Below are 17,697 nucleotides of genomic sequence, written 5' to 3'. Positions count from 1 at the left end.
AGTTAAGTATTTTACTCATATCTTCTTTGTTTTAAATCAGAATTGGGCTTATGATATATCGTTGGAAATATTATTTCAAGGCCTATCTATCCAAATAATAGTTGGATCAAAATTATAGGGACGCAAAATTAGTTTCTCTCGATTTTTTGATGTGGACACAAAAAGTGGAAAGTAAGTTATGGTTTAGGGAAATGAGCTAGGAATTGGATGGTTTATGAAATGTATTGGGAATGAATATGGATTTAAGCACTCCAAAAGTTAAATACTCAACCTGACCAATAAGGGCGGTGAAAGGTTGTTCATCATCGGGTTTGGTTTTGGGGAGACATTTTTTAGGTGTCTACTGGTACAATATTGATGATCTCAAGGGTATTAGCCCTAATTTTTGTATACACATGATACACTTAGAGGACAATTATAAGCCATGCATTCAACCTCAGAGGAGGTTGTATCCCAATATGCAAGAAGTAGTCAAGAAGAGGTTATGAAATTACTTGATGTAGGTATAATCTATCCTATTTCTGACTCAAAGTGGGTAAGTCCTGTTCAGGTGGTTCCTAAAAAGGGTGGGATGACTGTGGTAAAAAATGATAAAAATGAATTAATTTCCACTAGAACTATTATAGGGTGGCGTATGTGCAATGACTATCGTAGATTAAATATCGCCACTAAAAAAAATCACTTCCCTCTCCCTTTTATTGATCAAATGCTTGAGAGGTTGGCTAATCATAAGTTCTTTTGCTATTTGGATGGGTATTCGGGATTTTTCCAAATTCTAATTCACCCTGGAGATCAGGAAAAGACTGCATTTACATGCCCTTATGGTACTTTTGCTTATCGTAGAATGCCCTTTGGTTTGTGTAATTCCTCTCCTACCTTTCAACGTTGCATGATGAGTATCTTTTTTGATTTCATAGAGTCTATTATGGAAGTTTTTATGGATGATTTTAGTGTGTATGGTTCTTCTGCTTTTCTAGTTAATCTCACTAAAATCTTGAAAAGATGCGAAGAATGCAATTTAGTCTTAAATTGGGAAAAATGTCACTTTATGGTGACAGAGGGAGTAGTTCTTGGTCATATTATATCTGATAAGGGTATAAAAGTAAATAAAGCCAAAGTTTATGTGATTGAGCAATTGCCTCCACCAGTTAATGTTAAGGGGGTTAGAAGTTTCTTAGATCATGCGTGGTTTTATTGTCGCTTTATCAAAGATTTTTCTAAAATTGCTAACCACTAACTCAGCTTTGACTCAAGGATGCCCCATTTGATTTTACTGACGAGTATCTTGAGGCTTTCAACAGGATTAAGCAGGCTTTGATATCGGCACCTATCATATGTGCTCCCGATTGGAATCTTCCTTTCAAGATCATGTGTGATGTTAGTGATTTTGCATTAAGAGCCGTGCTAAGACAGAAAGAACAAAGTTTTGCATGCTATTTATTATGCAAGTAAAATTTTGGATGAAGCCTAAGTCAACTATGCCACTACGGTGAAGGAGTTTCTTGCTGTGATTTATGCTTTAGAAAAAGTTAGATCATATCTAGTTGGTTCTGAAGTTATTGTTAATACTGACCACGCAGTTTTAAAGTATTTAATAGCCAAGGCAGAATCAAAGCGTAAGCTCCTCCATTGGGTTCTCTTGCTCCAAGATTCTGATGTGGAAATTAAGGACAAGAAAGCTATAGAGAACGTTGTGGCAGACCACTTGTAACGAATCAAGTATGATGAGGGTAAGGATTCTCTTCCTATAGATGATTCTTTCCCTGATGACCACTTGTATGCAGTTGTAGAGCAACATCCTTGGTATGCTGACTGTGCTAACTATTTGGTGGGTGGTACTTTACCTCATGACTTGTCTTACCAACAGAAAAAGAAATTCCTTTCTAATGTTAAACATTATTTTTGGGATGATCCTTTTTTGTTTCATGAGTGTGCAGATGGATTATTTCGCAGGTGTGTTCCCAAATGGGAAGTTCATGATGTTCTCACTAGATGCCACAACTCACCTTATGGAGGACATCATGGTCCCACCAAAACGGTTGCAAAGATCAATGAGTCGGGTTTTTACTAGCCTACTATGTTCAAGGATGCTAACTCTTTTGTTCAGGCTTGTGACTCTTGCCAGAGGACTGGCAACATTTCACGGCGGCATGAGATGCCTCAAACAAGTATATTGGAAGTTGAAATTTTTGATGTTTGGGTTGTTGATTACATGGGACCTTTTCCTTCTTCAAGAGGGAATCGTTATATACTTGTCGCCGTTGATTATGTATCCAAGTGGGTTGAAGCCATTGCTACACCTACCAATGATGCCAAGGTGGAAAACTATCTTTCCTAGATTTGTTGTACCTAGAGCGATTATTAATGATGGAGGATCTCACTTTCATGAGCGGAAGTTAGATACCCTTCTCAAGAAGTATGGTGTTTACCATAAGACAGGTTTAGCCTACCATCCCCAAACTAGTGTCTAAGTCAAAGTTTCTAACTGTGAGATCAAGGCTATTCTAGAGAAGGTGGTAGCAAAATCTAGGAAAGATTGGAGCGATAATTTGGATGACACCCTTTGGGCATATAGAACCACATTTAAGACCCCAATTGGTACTACACCTTATAGACTTGTGTATGGGAAATCATGTCACCTCCCGGTGGAATTAGAGTACAAAGTATATTAGGCTATTAAAGAGCTCAATTTGGATGCTAAGCTGGCAGGAGAAAAGAGGCTTCTACAACTTAACCAATTAGATGAATTTAGGCTGATGGCCTATGATAGTGCACGCGTCTACAAGGAGAAGACCAAGAGATGACACGACGAGATGATCCTTCCAAGAGAATTCAAAGAGGGTGACAAGGTTTGTTGTTCAACTTTAGACTTAATATTTTCCCAGATAAGTTGAAGTCAAGGTGGTCGGGTCCTTTAACTGTGAAAAGGGCAAACAAATTCGGTTATTTGGAATTGATTGATGAACATGGTGGTGAGTTAAGGTTAGTGGCCAACGACTTAAGTTATACCACGAGGGGGATTGGTGCGGTTGATTTACTTTACCTAATCGATTCCATTTCATCTTGATCGACATATGGTAAAAAGGTCGTGCGGGACCTAGATAAACCAGCGCTTTGCGGGAGGAAACCCGTATTTTCATGCTTTATAGAGTAGTTTTTCTTGCTCCTTATCTTGTGAGAGGAGAGAGGAAGGAATTTAATGTGATTTAAAGTTTTTGTACAGGTTGGAGAAAAAGAGTTAGCCAAATTTGAAGAAAAGAAAAGGAAAAATCGGACTTCATTGTGTTGTAACGCGCCCGACCGGGCGAAGCTCTGCCCGATCGGGCGCGAGAGAGAGGTTCAAAAAGAATGATTTTCGCCCGAACGGGCGAATCACTGCCCGACCGGGTGCGAGAAGAAGAGTGGGAAATCGAGCATTTTCGTCCAACTAGGCGAAGGCGTGCCCGACCGGGCACGAGAGTAAGAGATCCTAAAGTAAAATTTGCGCCCGATCGGGCGCGAGAGCAGCAAAATGTGCAATGCAAGATCGCCCAATTGGGCGAGATGGCGCCCGACCGGACATGACAACATAACAGCCAAACACTCCCCTTTTCTTTTTCTTCTTTCTTCTTCCTTCTTCTTTCTTTTCTCCATATTTTCTCTTTCCTCCATACTTTCTCTCTCTAAAACCTTCAAATTCTCTTACTTCTCTCTATGATCTCCTCTCCATTTCTCACCCAAATCCAAATTTTTTTACCTATTCTACATCCTCTACAATCCTACACTAAGTTTGTTCACTCTTTAACAATTTTTTTTAAACCCACACACTCACATGGCTTCAAAGAGGGCTAGGATCCTAGGAGGATAGGGTTCGGGATCGAGCCAATCATACAACCCGGAGTTATAGCTCGAGCAATGGCCAACCATCCGGATTACAACATCAACTCAAAGAGACCGGCTCATTAAGCTCTTTGAGCATGAGGTAATCCCTTCTCGGTGGTTACACCGACCCACCCTTGAATCTTTAGGCTTATATGATCATGTTAGGAGATTTAAGAATGACATTGGTATGAGGAAATTCATGGATATGTACTACCCGACTTACCGTGAATTAACTTGTGATTTTTTATCCTCTTTGCATGTTGAACAATCTAAAAATGGCCCTAATTTGCATTTTAGATTGAAGAATAGAAATATTAGTTTGACTTATGTTGAATTTTGCAAATTGTTTGATCTTGATTCCCAACCCCCTACCACTTGGCATGAAAACTATATAATGGAAGATATTTACACTGTTCTAACGGGTTTACCGACCCCAAATGCCCAACATGCTAGTGCTCGACCTATTCACCATCCTATCCCTAAAATCTTCTAAAGATTTTCGGAGACTTGTTTTCTAGCTAGACATGAACCTCATAATGCACAAACGAATAAACTAGCTATTATCGGCCACTATGTCTTTGGGTATGGTAAACTGAACATAGGTAGATACATCATTCATCACCTAGGTAGGCATGCCACCGCTAGTGGTGGCGTCACTAATTAAGACCCCTACCCGATTAGGGGGCCTAATCACTAGGAGAACGGTAAAGAAGGATGGTTTTAATGAAGCTAGGAGTGAGGGTTTTACTAATTGTGGGAGGGGGGGTGTAGACACCCAAATGTGTCTCCCCAAAACTAAACCCAGTGACGAATACCTTTTGCGTCGAATGATTATTGAATAAGGCAAAACTGTGAAAGGTCAAGTGTTGCGGTTGGTTTTTTATTAAAATTCTTTCTTTCTGTTTTCGAAAACAACTCTATTTTTATGAAAACAGCCAATCCAGTTTATTTTGGACCACGAAAAGGGTCCAATAATAGTGTAGTTGGATGGGGCTTGCAAAGAGCTTTCCAACGATATATTATAAGCCCAATTCCGATGAATAATGAGGAAGTTATGGCCAAAATACTAAACTGGGCCCGGTTTGATCTTTACATGCGGCCCAATGATCTAGGGGAGGGCCCAATATTAATTATTATTCCTAAAGTTATTAGAATTAATTATAGTCTTCTAGAATTCTCTAGACGGTTCTTTTTAATCATCATACGATTAGAATTAATAATTATATTTTGATAAAGTTTTATTTGGAATAAAATATTATTTTATGAAAAATACGATTTCAGTTTCATACGGATTTTACAAATCGATTTTGATTCATATGTGGACTCCGTGTTGAAAGCGCGTAGAAATCCAGGCTGTCGCCAGACGACAGGCCTGTCGCCACGCGACAGACCCTGTCGCCTAGCGACAAGGTCTGTTTTGCAGCGACAGCGTGGAGTTTTATTCCTTATCAAATTCTACCTATTTCCGGACTGTTTTCTTATAAATAGGGTCCTGAACCTCTGTTTTTAATCATCTACAATCTACAATCTACAATCATCATCTAAAATCATCTCTCTCTAAAGCTAGAGGCTTTTCTTCTCTTTCTTTTTCTAAACCTTCCCTCAAACACAATTCCTCATTCATTAGCACTAGACACACCTAGCCAAATTCGAAGTTGCCTTCGCCCTAGACGTGAAAGGTTATAATTTCTGAGGGTTTGATCCCTAATCTCTATTTCATTTATTTAATTTAATTCTTTGATTTTATTATTTTCCTTGAAGTTACTAACACGTGTATTTTGTTATTAGAAAGAGGTACGAGACATCAAAGTATGTAATCTTATTGCTCTATTCTTGTAGAAATCATGTTTAAATTTGTTTTGATTCCTAGCATCATGTTAGGATGTTGTTATTGCTTTCTAGTATCATGTTTAGGGTGCCTTTTACTCTTTTCTAATATCATGTTAGTATCATGTTAGAGCTAAAGCTTTGATCTTTATTGCTCAGTGACATGCTAGGGTTTGTTATTAATCTTGTTAGTATCATGCCTAGGATCTTGCTAATATTATTATGCTTTGAGATTGAGAATATTATTATTATTATGATTATTATTATGATTATAATTATTATGATGATTGTTATTATGTTGCTTGATATATATTATTGTTATTGCTTGATCACGCCTTTTATGCAAGTTTAAAGGGAATTTGTACTTGTAATCACGCTTAATAAGATAATTAATAATCTTGTTTAGGGCTAATTTGATTATAATTCAAGTGATCACCAATAATAGTTTTGCTTGTGAATTAAATTCAACCAACATAGATGAACAAGTTTAGGGTTAACCTGTTGTTTGCATGCTAGTCAGAAAGCGCACATGAATACGAGAAGAATAAAGTAGAGGCCTATTTAGGGCAGGTTCAATCTCTTTTAGGTTGGATTTGTACTTTCATCCCCGAACCCTATTTGGTTCAAGACCTTTTGGAGTTGACGATCTCCTAGATCGTTAAGGGGTGTAACCTTCACCTTGTGAACGGTTTACAAGTTCCTAAAACTTGTTGGCGACTCTTTTGCTCTAGCTTCCTTCCCTTTGGACGCCACCATGCTTAAGTGTATGATCACAGTGGGGTTAATGGCATGAAATATTCCCTACAGTTTTTGGCGACTCCACTTGGGAGGATTTCTATTTTAATTCCTAAAATTTATTTTGGCAATGATTTAGAATGAGTGGATGAGACTCGAAAAGTTCTAAGTATTTCATGTGCGTAATTTTGATTAGCATTATTGTCATATGCATAAAAAAAGGTCCTCATTGGATAGACCATCCGAAATCAGTCAAAAACATTGGATTTTTACACGTAGGAAATTTGAGAAATATCTTTCACTACTAGAATTGAAATAATACTGCGAAATCTGGAAAATTCTAAGAACGTAGATACCTGCTGAGGCATGTAGGAACTAGCGTCTAGAAAACAGGGCTTGTCGCCTGTAAAGTGCTTCTGTCGCCTGGCGACGTTCTGTCGCTTGGCGACAGGTGTACTTTTGTGGCAACAGTCCCTGTAGTCTGGCGCCAAGTTCTTCCAATACCGAGCCAGAACTCTGCCTTCTTATTTTGACCATTTCTAGCACTGTTGGCTCGATTCTACTTCCTGATTGAGTTTTTCTCTCTTTTCTGAAACCAATATGTGTTCTACATATGGACATAACCCTCTGGGGGTTCACGCTCCATCTACCTGTAGGGAATATTTCAAGCATTACGATAACCCCAAACTTGAACCCCACTGTGATCATACCCTAAAGTACGGTGGCGTTCCAAAGGGAAAGAAAAAGAGCAAAAAGAGTCGCCAACAAGTTTTAGGAACTTGTAAACCCAAAAGACAATCCAAAAGGACCATCAACTACTCCATAAGGTCTTAAACCAAATAGGGTCCGGGGATGAGGGTACGAATCCAATCTACAAAAGAAAGGACCCGCCCTATAAAATAGGCCTCTACTTTGTTCTGCTCGTATTCATGTGCGCTTTTCGAATAACATTCAAACATTATATTAAACCTACCCTGTTTATCTATGTTGGTTGAATATTAATGCACAAATAATACTATTATTGGCGATCACTTGAGTTAAAATCACATTAGCCTAAACCAAATTATTAATTATCTTATTAAGCGTGATTTCAAGTACAAATTCCCTTTAACAAGCATAAAAGGTGTGATCAAGCAATAACAATAATAAATCAAGCAACATAATAATAAACAATAATAATAATCATAATATAATGATAATCATGATAAGGCATAATAAAGTTTAATAATAATAGCAAGATCTTAGGCATGATACTAACAAGATTAATAACAAATACTAGCATGTCACTAAACGATAAATATCAAAGCTTTAAACCTAACATGGTACTAACATGATATTAGAAAGCATAAAATAACATCCTAACATGATATTAGAAAGCATTAAAAGCATCCTAACATGATACTAGGAATTAAACATTAATAAACATGCTTTCTACATTGTTAATAAAATAGGGAGTAAGCTAATCTACTTACTTTGAAGCCTCGTACCTCTTTCTAATAACAAAATACACAAGTTAGTAAACTTCAATGAAAATAATAAACAATAATTAAAGAATTAAATTGAAATCAAATTAAATAAAGTTTTGACTAGTTTTGGACCAAACCCTTCGAAAATATCAACCTTTCACGTCTAGGGCAAAGGCAACTTCGAACTTAGCTAAGAGACTCTAAGTCTTGTGAATGCGGAATTGTGTTTTGTAAAAAGGTAGTTTAGAAAGAGAGAGAGAAAAATAAGAATTAAGTAATTCTTGATGAGAGGATAGAGAGAATTGATTGGGAGAATAGATGAGAGTTGATGAGAATTGATGATGAGAGTTGATAGTTGATAAAAGTTGAAAGAGAATTATTGATGCTGAAAACAGGAATTCAGACCCTATTTATAAGAAAAATAGTCCGGAAGAACATAGAATTTGATAAGGAATAAAACTACACGCTGTCGCCAGGAATCGACTCTGTCGCGACGCGACAAAGTCTGTCGCGAGGCGACAGAGTCTGTCGCGCGACGACAACCTGTATTAGCGCGTTTTCTTCACGCGGAATCCGATTTTTAATCAACTTGATCTACGGAATCCGTACAGAAGATAAAATACGTATTTTTAAGATAACAAAATAATATTTTACTCCAAATAAAAGTCTATTTTAAAATAATTAATTATTAAATCTAATAATATTAGAATAAAAAAGAATCTTCTAGAAACTTCCAGAAAATTATAATTAATCCTAATAATTTTAGGAATAATAATTAACATCAGGCCCTCCTCTTAGATCATTGGGCCGTATTTAAATAATTAACCGGACCCAGTTTAGTATATTGGTCATAACTTCCTCAATATTCATCGGAATCGGGCTTATAATATATCGTTGGAAAGGTCTTTTCAAGCTCCATCCAACTACACTATTATTGGACCTTAATCATGGACCAAACTAAACCGGTTTGGCTATTTTCAAATAAATAGAGTTATTTTCAAAAACAGAGAGAAGAGAATTTTAATAAAACTAAACCGCAACACTTGACTTTCAACCACTTTCACCTAATCCGATTATGGTTCGACGTGAAAGGCATTCATCACTGGGTTTGGTTTTGGGGAGACACAAATGGGTGTCTACACTACCCAATCGAACGCTCCTGGCAACGTCGGGTACATCCGAGTTTGTGAATACACCAAACCGTGGAAGCAAGTTTTTAACTTGCGGGGTCCCATCCACTCGCGCCAACCCTTCCAAAGGTAAGGCTTCCGCGCGGTGCATCCGGACTCATAACCATGGACCCTCTTTGACTAACCCATATCCTGAACTTTAGAGAACTAGAGCCATGGTTTGGTTGCAAACTCATTGCATCATATTGTGACTATTTGAACTATTTGTGCATTCTTTGCTTATGCATACCCTATATGTGCTAACCGTTTGTTTGACTTGTGTTTAAGTCTAAATAAACTAACCAAAGACTAAAGGAATTTGCTTAATTAATTAGTTAATTAATTTGGCTAATAAATATGTCTAAAATCGAGTCATAGTTCCTTTGAGTCAACTCGGATTTTTATTCCCGTGTACTGCACAAACGTCAACTTGTTTTGGTCATAGCCAGAGTTCTAGGAAGAGTTATGAGTCGTAGAACCTGTGGATCTGTAGCCCCGAGTTTTATCGTTAATTTGGCGTTGGTTTTGTCCGAATCAGAGTCACAGATCAAAAGTTATGACTAAAATACCACAACCTGTCCAGTTTAGTGCATATATGTGAGGTCTTAACTTAGTCTTTGCTTGAGTCTAGTCACATAGTCTAGCCACATGGTCATGACACGAGTCTTAACATGTCACCTACACTCACTAGTCGTAGCACACACTTTACATAGTCACCATGACCATGTCTTAGGTTCATGCATGAGTCAGTTTTTTCCATCATTTGAGTTGGGGGTACATTCTATTCCTAATTTTTTTTTCATATCTCTCCATCTACATCATCTTTCCATTCTCTACATGCTTTCCCCATGTCACAATATTCATTCTTCCTACCTTCTTCCATCTATTGCATGTTGAATAGAGTCGAGCCAAATAATAAACAACGAATATCCCTTAATTTCCCTTTCCACAGTACTTGGTCAAAGAGAGAAGAGCACTTAACCAAGACAACACTTTTGATAAAGCATCACTTTTTTATAAATCAAAAGGGTTGTAGTAATGGCCGGTGAAAAGGAAATTTTCTTAAGTAATATTAGTGAAAGCTCGTCAAGCCTGGAAGAGGATGTTTAGGAATTACGAAATACCGTTGTCACGCTTATGGGTGCAATAGAAGGATTAAGAGATTGGATAATGGTTATCGAACAACGTTCTCATTATCAACACCATAGAGGCCATGATCACACTACCGGAGGACGTCTCATCCTCAAAGATCGCGTCCAAGACCTCATTGATTCGAGTCTCCTTCATGTTCCTCCGCGCGACAAGAAGGCCAGGATTAGTAACGATAACAAAAGTGGCTGTAAAGGAAAGAAGAACGACTATCCTTCTTCTTCCGAAAACACCTACTCTAGCAACAGTGTTGGTACTTTCGACATTAATGAAATCTTAGCCATGGATAATCGAAGATTTAGAAAGCAACTAAGAAAGGATTTCACCCCTATTGGAATTAGCTACGATGATGCTTTCGATCGACTCCATGCAAAGAAACTCATTACTCCTATTGGACCCATTCAAGATCCCCCACTTGAGAAGAGATTGCCTAGTTGGAACCCAAATGTACGCTGCAAGTACCATCAAGGTAGGGGTCATACTACTGAGAGCTGTTGGAAGCTAAAGTAAGCAATTCAATATTTGATCGACAATAACAAGCTTCCTATACCTCCAGTCGGCAAGAAGACCGAGTGATGATAAGACACAAGACAAGAGGCGAGCTTTAACGACAAGATTTCGTGACCTCTTTTTATATTTCTTTTTTATTCCTTTCCCCAATAAGTCTAGCATATGCACCATTTTATTCTCCTTAGATTTATTTTGTAGGATCATTAGTTCTTCCCCTTTTAATAAAATGAGCATTTATTTTCTTGCATATGATCATTGCATTGCATTGCATTCATAAAAAAAAATAAAATAAAATATGTCGAACTAAGCATAAGGTATACCAATGATTTGAGGCACCCCTTGTAGCCACATCATATCACCTTTCACCCCCCAAATACACAATCCTTTTTTGATAAACCACTTTGAGCCTCGTCTAACGATAGACCTGTCATTTTTCAACCCATATCTATCTAACCTTGGGATGGGATGGTGTGCAACTTATGCAATTTTCAAAGAACAAAAGCTCAAAAACTCAAAAAGCAAAAACAATAAAAGAGTACAAAAGGGCAAGTGTTCCAATGTCATTGACATGAACATGTCTTTGATATGAATACGTCTCAGATTGCGTTTCTTATCGAGTGCTCGGTACCGTTCCTGAGAAACATGAATGCCAAGTGAGTGATAGACCGCATGATCGGGATTGCCCACGCTTATAAAAAAGAGATTTGAATTTGAAAAAATGATAAAGCAAAAAAGAGAGAGTAAAATATAAAGAGTTCAAAAGTGAGAAACCTCAAGCATAATAATACAAAGATTCAAAAGCAAGGTTGCACACCTTGGGGGGGGGGGCTTATGCAGGGTCTTGAGCCTTTATCCCTTTCTTCTTCAACCTTTAGCCTAACCATGTTACAACCCTTAAAAGACCTTTTTGAGGTATACACACTTGTGCGGGGTTCGGCTAGAGCTACGTTCGGCCTGATTCTTAACGGATACGTAGGCAACCTCACATTGGGGTGCGGCTGTAATAAAAATGCATTCATATTCACATTCACACACTCACACCATGATCATATCAAAGGATCTCCAGTGCTCATCCTTTTCCACTTAGAGCTAGACTTGGGGGGCTTGATCCTTACATTATTAGCCTACCCAACCTAAGAGTCACCACCATTTGGCTCTTTTCAATATATTTTTCCACATACTTAGCCCTTACGGCCTAAATTTAGTGTCACTTTCACACACATCACAGATACATGACCAAATAATCCTAACTTTAGGAACCCTTTGTCATGAAATCTAAACACAACGCTGAAGCATGCCTTGTCATGTCAAAATCAAGATCAATCATCATTGCATCACAAAGTATGAAGTACTTAGCCTCCGCGCCTAAGCTACCTAAATACTTTCATCTTCAAGTCAACTAGGATAGTCTAAGATGTTACAATCCTTGTACTGTGAGAGACAACATTAACGGATTAAGCTCATTCAACATGCACCTTCAAAAACTTCGCTTCTTTCTTTTTTTTGCGTCTTTCTTTTTCGGAAGAAAGTCAGTACCCTCCACAAAAAATGACGGAAAATATTGCTTTTTTGCATTTCTCGAGTCACACAATCACAATACAATGCACACACGGGTCATGAGTCACATGTGTCATTTCACTTCGAGTCGAGTCAACCTCGAGTCAATCATAGCGAGTCAAGTTTATACCTTGAGTTAGACCTGGCAATCCTGACCCGACCCGATTGACCCGACCCGAATGACCCGACCCGTAACCTGAAGTTGACCCGAAATCATTGACCCGAAAATGACCCGAACTCGAACTAACCCGACCCGACCTGAACCCGACCCGAATGGAGTTGACCCGAACATGACCCGATGACCCGAAGTGACCCGACCCGAATGACCCAACCCGAAATTGACCCGAAACCCGAACTTGACCCGACCCGAAATGACCCGAAACCCGAAGTGACCCGACCCAATCTTAACCCGAATTGATTGACCCGAACTGACTCGAAACCCGAAAAGACCCGACCCGAAATGACCCGACCCGAAGTGACTCGAAGTTATTGACCCGAAACCCGAAATAACCCGACCCGAATTGACCTGATGTGATTGACCCGAAATATAATTATCGTTATACGTGAAATGACTAATTTAGGACTAATTAATTAATTAATTAATTAATTATATATATATATATATATATATATATATATATATATATATATATATATATATATATATATATAATTTATTTCTCTCTAAAATGGTGTAATGGATTACATTATAATTATTTATATTACCACTACTTTCCAAAAATGAATAATTTTGTTAGGAGAAAAGATTAAAATTACTCAATAAAATCTTTAAGGAGTAGACTAGTAGAGTACATCAGTACAAAACCCAAAAGTACACCAATATTTCTTCAATGCACTAATGTATTGTCAACTTTCAGCTTTAAAAAATAAAAATTAGTCCACCGGCAACAATACAATTATACAACTACTAAAGCACATGTATGAATTTCAAAGCATCCCTTATTAGTAACTCGTATATTACATATAATGTTAGCAAATTGCAACTTGACATCAAATTAGAGTTTATATATGAACAAATCATGTCACAAGCAACTAATAAAACCCATTCAATGTTAGCAAATTGTAACTTGACATCAAATTAGAGTTTATATATGAACAAATCATGTCACAAGCAGCTAATAAAACCCATTCACCAGTCCTGAACCATAAGGATATAGCAGCAGCAAACTAAGGAGCAGGTTCTAATATATTGCACAAGTTCTAATAGGCGAAAAAAATAACAAAGATTTAGCGAATACAATACAAGTTCTAATATCAAACAAACTAATATTCTTTAAAAATCATACTACAATACTCCACCCCTCTAAATTCTCGACATCAAACATGTGATGTTGTTGTAGCCCAATCCACATAAGTTCCGACAAATGCATCTTCTTCATTTGCTACAAACATAAAAACAAAATGTTATATTTAATTTTTCAAATATAAATTAGTGGTGCAAAAATAAAGTATAGTATCAACTTCTTACTTCTCCATGAAAAGGTACTTACATTCATAAGAAAACATCCAACTACGAGTTGTTATCAAAGCTTCCACATTTTCAGGAAGGTAACAGCTTCTCCATTTATTCAATATTCTACCTCCTATGCTAAAAGTTGATTCCGAAGCAACGGTTGTTAGGGGCACAGCCAAAATATCTCTAGCAAGACAAGAAAGCTCTTTATATCGAAGTTCATTTTGTTTCCAATAAGCTAATACATCAAGCTTCGTTGTTCGATCTAATTTAGGGTCCTCAAGATAGACATCCAACATGGACCTTTCAGCATGTGAAGAGAAGGCCTCCTTATCATCATATTTCTGAATTCAACACAACAAAATATGAATCAAACACTAAAATCCAGAAACTAACAAAATTGAAACCAATAAAATAAGAAAACTTAAACATATCATGAGATCAGATTTGAAAAAATAGAAATAGGAAAACTAAAAAGCATAATAAATCCATTAAATCCTACTGTTATGAGCTCTAAACCAATATATATCATTGCCTCAACTACATTATTTTAATCAAGAATCCTAAGCCCACCCAACTTTGCTAATAAGTAGGAACATATTTTAACAATTACTCAACATGATATGTATTTTATCACTGCAGCAAGATAAGAAAATAGGGATTCTAACTTCTATCCCTTCTATTTTGGAGTTCCTGGACTATTTTGCCACCCATAGCGCTTATTAGCATAGTCAAAGAATCATAAAAACATTATAATATACAATTTTCCCTAATTTTCTATATGATCTTTGGTTATTGAATTCAGAAATTCATCTGCATTAACTAAAATCAAGTAGTGAAGCAAGAAATGAAATAACTAACAACAACTGAAAAGCATAATAAATCAAACTCTAATAAACTTAAAACATAAACAAACAGTAAGTAAAGTACTATACATTTTATCTATAACTTTGAAATAACATAATAAAAATTACCGCGAAGTAGTCATATTTTCTCTTGCGGTTCCCATATGAAGTGTTTGTGGAGGATTTGCACCTTGAACTAGTGTCAATGTTTGATGTCGGTGATGCTTCATTTCGGACATACAGCTTATAAAGCTTTCCCAAGTTATACTGAATTTCGTTAACTTTCATGGTGGCCACTACCTCTCCAAACATGTGTTCATAACAAAACTTGAGAACAGATAATTTGCAACGAGGATCAAGAATAACAGCAAATGCAAACAACATGCCATAGTCATCATCTTCTGATTTAAACCAATACTTATCAAACTTGCTTTTCATATCTATTGCCATGTTTCTCAGAATTTCATCACTATCATGCTCCAAATCTGTCAACAACATGAGAATTTTCCAAACATTCTCGAAATAAAGATTTGAGGTAGGATAATCTCTTCCAGAAAATAATTCAGTTATCTCATGAAACGGTTCTAAAACATCTCTGATTTTCTCAAGAATTTCCCACTCTTCCGAAGTAGGACAACAAAGTTGAACTTCAGACATTTCTCCAAAGGCCTCACGGTATATAATGGCCCTATCAATCATCATATACGTGGAGTTCCACCTTGTTTGGACATCAAGCCACAATGATTTGGTTTCTTGTAGCTTAACTAAATGCACACAAGAACGAAAAACTTTTTTTCTTGCTTCGGAAAATTTAACACGCTTCACACAAAGTCTTACTTTCTCAACAATATGTTCAATAGCTTTAAGACCTTCTTTAACAATAAGATTTAATACATGTGCTGCACATCTCACATGAAAAAATCACCATCACACAACAAAGCCCCTCTTGCAAGTAGAGTGTCCTTCAAATAATTTTGCATTTTATCATTACTAGAAGCATTATCTAACGTAAAGCTGAAAATCTTGTCATCAATACCCCAATCTTGAAGCATTGCCAACACAACAGTATACATTGTTTTTCCAGTGTGTGGTGTATCAATGTGAGTGAAGTTCAACACTCTACTAACTAAGTTCCAGTCAACATCAACATAATGAGCAGTCAAACACAAATATCCCTCAGTTTGACAAGAAGTCCACATATCACATGTCAAAGAAATACGACCAGAGACTTTACAAAGAGCAGCCTTTAACTTAGCCTTATAAGTTTGATGCAATTTTAGACAGTCAGCTTTAGCGGTGTTTCTAGTAATGAATTTCACATCAGCATTTAAATATGCATGAATTGCTCTATTACCATCATGTTCAACCCAAGAAAATGCATATCCATGTTTTATAATGGCTTTAGCTACCAACTCTCTATACACTTGTTGGTTAAAATTTGTACCTGTGGCTCCTCCTTTTTTCAAGGAATTCTGATATGCATTACATTTTTCAAGATGTCTTTTCATATTGCCTGTACCATAACGGGAGTTGGCAATGAAAGATGCGCTTTGACAATGTTTGCAAATTGATCTTGATTTCCCATCTTTACATTCCACCATGTCAATCATGAGGAATTCCTTCCACACCGGGCTCCGTCTCTTGTCTAAAATAGCAGAATCAGGTACACAAATGGTCACAACCTTTTCTAAGGTAGCAGATTCAGGTTCTGGTGGAACCAGAGTGGCTTCTTCTTGTGAAGAACCAAAATCTGCTTCTGGCTCTGATGGCTCTTGATACAAATTCCAGTCCACATCTACAAAATGAAGTATAAATAATGTCATTTATACAAAGAAAAGCAGCTTTATTCACTTTTAAAATCATACATATTGAATTACTAGCTAACAACATTAACTACAAATGAAAGCAAAAGGTGATATGCAAACAAAATTATTAGAACAAAGAAAATTCATTCAAATTATTATATGTACACCCATCAAAAACCAAACAAATTGGGTCTAATTTTAAGTGTTTAAATATATATGAATATGATTATATGAACTTACACTGCTCTTGTGGAAGCTCTGCCTCTGAGATGGTTCAAAACGCCATAAGCCGAAAAGTGTCAGCACGGTATATACATGCAAAAAAGGATACATGCATTAGAAACCAATTAAAGATGAATTTGTAGAACTGTGAGTACACTTTGAAATACATTAAGCCAATTAAGGTGCTTGTTTTCCAATCATGTGGATGGCTGAGTTGTAACCAATTTCAGTTGAAATTCATTCCCCATTTTTGAAGTTCTAACCAATTTAACAAGATTCATTCCCATTTTTTAAGTTCTAACCAATTAACAAAAGAATCAAAGAAATATACAATTACCTAACATTTCTCACTTGAGTTGAGAAGACAAAGAATGGAGTAGATGCTTGAACTGTTGAGCAAATCTAGTGACCAGTGACGAAGGAGAACTAAGAACTTCTCAACAGAAGATGAAGTCTTTCAAAAAAAAAAAAAAAGCAGAAGAGAAGATGGAGAATGGGTGAAAACGGCTGTTCTAGCCTCTAGGGTTCTTATTTTTCTTGCTTTGGGTCTTCTTTTTTTTTTTGTTTAGGAGAATAGGAATTTGGAGTTTGGACCCTTTTGTCAGCTTACTGAGTTACTGATTTACTCAAGAAAGACAATTTACTTTTTTTTTTTTCTAAATCTTAAAAAGTTACTATTGAACTAAAAAAAGAGGGAGATTTCCCGCTATTTTTTCAATTAGATATATTTTGGAGGGAAGTTTACCCTCTACTTTTTTTTATCAAGTATTCAAGTAAAAATTTTGATTATGGTTTATGGTGGAAAAATTCTCTCTAAATTTTTAAGTGTAACTTTGTAGATTTTGAATCAACGACGTGATTTCAAATTTATATCCAAATATCTCACTGTATATAAATATAAAATAAAGTTCATACTATATTACTATGCAATAACGTTCGAGTGTTCTGCGATTGATCACAAAGCAATACACATAAAAAAAATCCGACTTTTTTTATTTTATAAGTATACTATACATTATGCGACAATCACGCTATATCTTAGAAGTACTATTCCTACTATATTTGTATAGTTCATGA

General features: G+C 36.5%; 1 protein-coding gene across 1 annotated transcript; it reads right to left on the bottom strand.

Annotated features, from left to right (window-relative positions):
* Positions 1–13,535: 13,535 nt before the first annotated feature.
* Positions 13,536–17,087, bottom strand: LOC145590886 (uncharacterized). Its single transcript, XM_081647279.1, has 5 exons — positions 16,958–17,087; positions 16,038–16,662; positions 14,723–14,889; positions 13,786–14,092; positions 13,536–13,677 (listed from the first exon to the last, which is right to left on the bottom strand). The coding sequence occupies exons 2-5, from the start codon at positions 16,414–16,416 to the stop codon at positions 13,613–13,615; spliced, it is 918 nt and encodes a 305-aa protein (XP_081503405.1). The 5' UTR covers positions 16,417–16,662; positions 16,958–17,087; the 3' UTR covers positions 13,536–13,612.
* Between the last annotated feature and the right edge of the window lie 610 nt (positions 17,088–17,697).

Source organism: Chenopodium album, chromosome 18, assembly GCF_948465745.1.
Source record: "Chenopodium album chromosome 18, dcCheAlbu1.1, whole genome shotgun sequence".
Taxonomy (NCBI): Eukaryota; Viridiplantae; Streptophyta; class Magnoliopsida; order Caryophyllales; family Amaranthaceae; genus Chenopodium; species Chenopodium album.
The sequence above is the reverse complement of the archived record's forward strand: the minus strand, read 5'-3'. Positions and strand labels throughout refer to the sequence as shown.

Coding starts and splice junctions, on each gene's coding strand:
- LOC145590886 (XM_081647279.1), bottom strand. CDS start 16,416: ATGACATTATTTATACTTCATTTTGTAGATGTGGACTGGAATTTGTAT. Junction 14,093..14,722: donor GAAAATATGACTACTTCGCG/GTAATTTTTATT, acceptor TGTTGAATTCAG/AAATATGATGATAAGGAGGC. Junction 13,678..13,785: donor TTGGATGTTTTCTTATGAAT/GTAAGTACCTTT, acceptor TTATGTTTGTAG/CAAATGAAGAAGATGCATTT.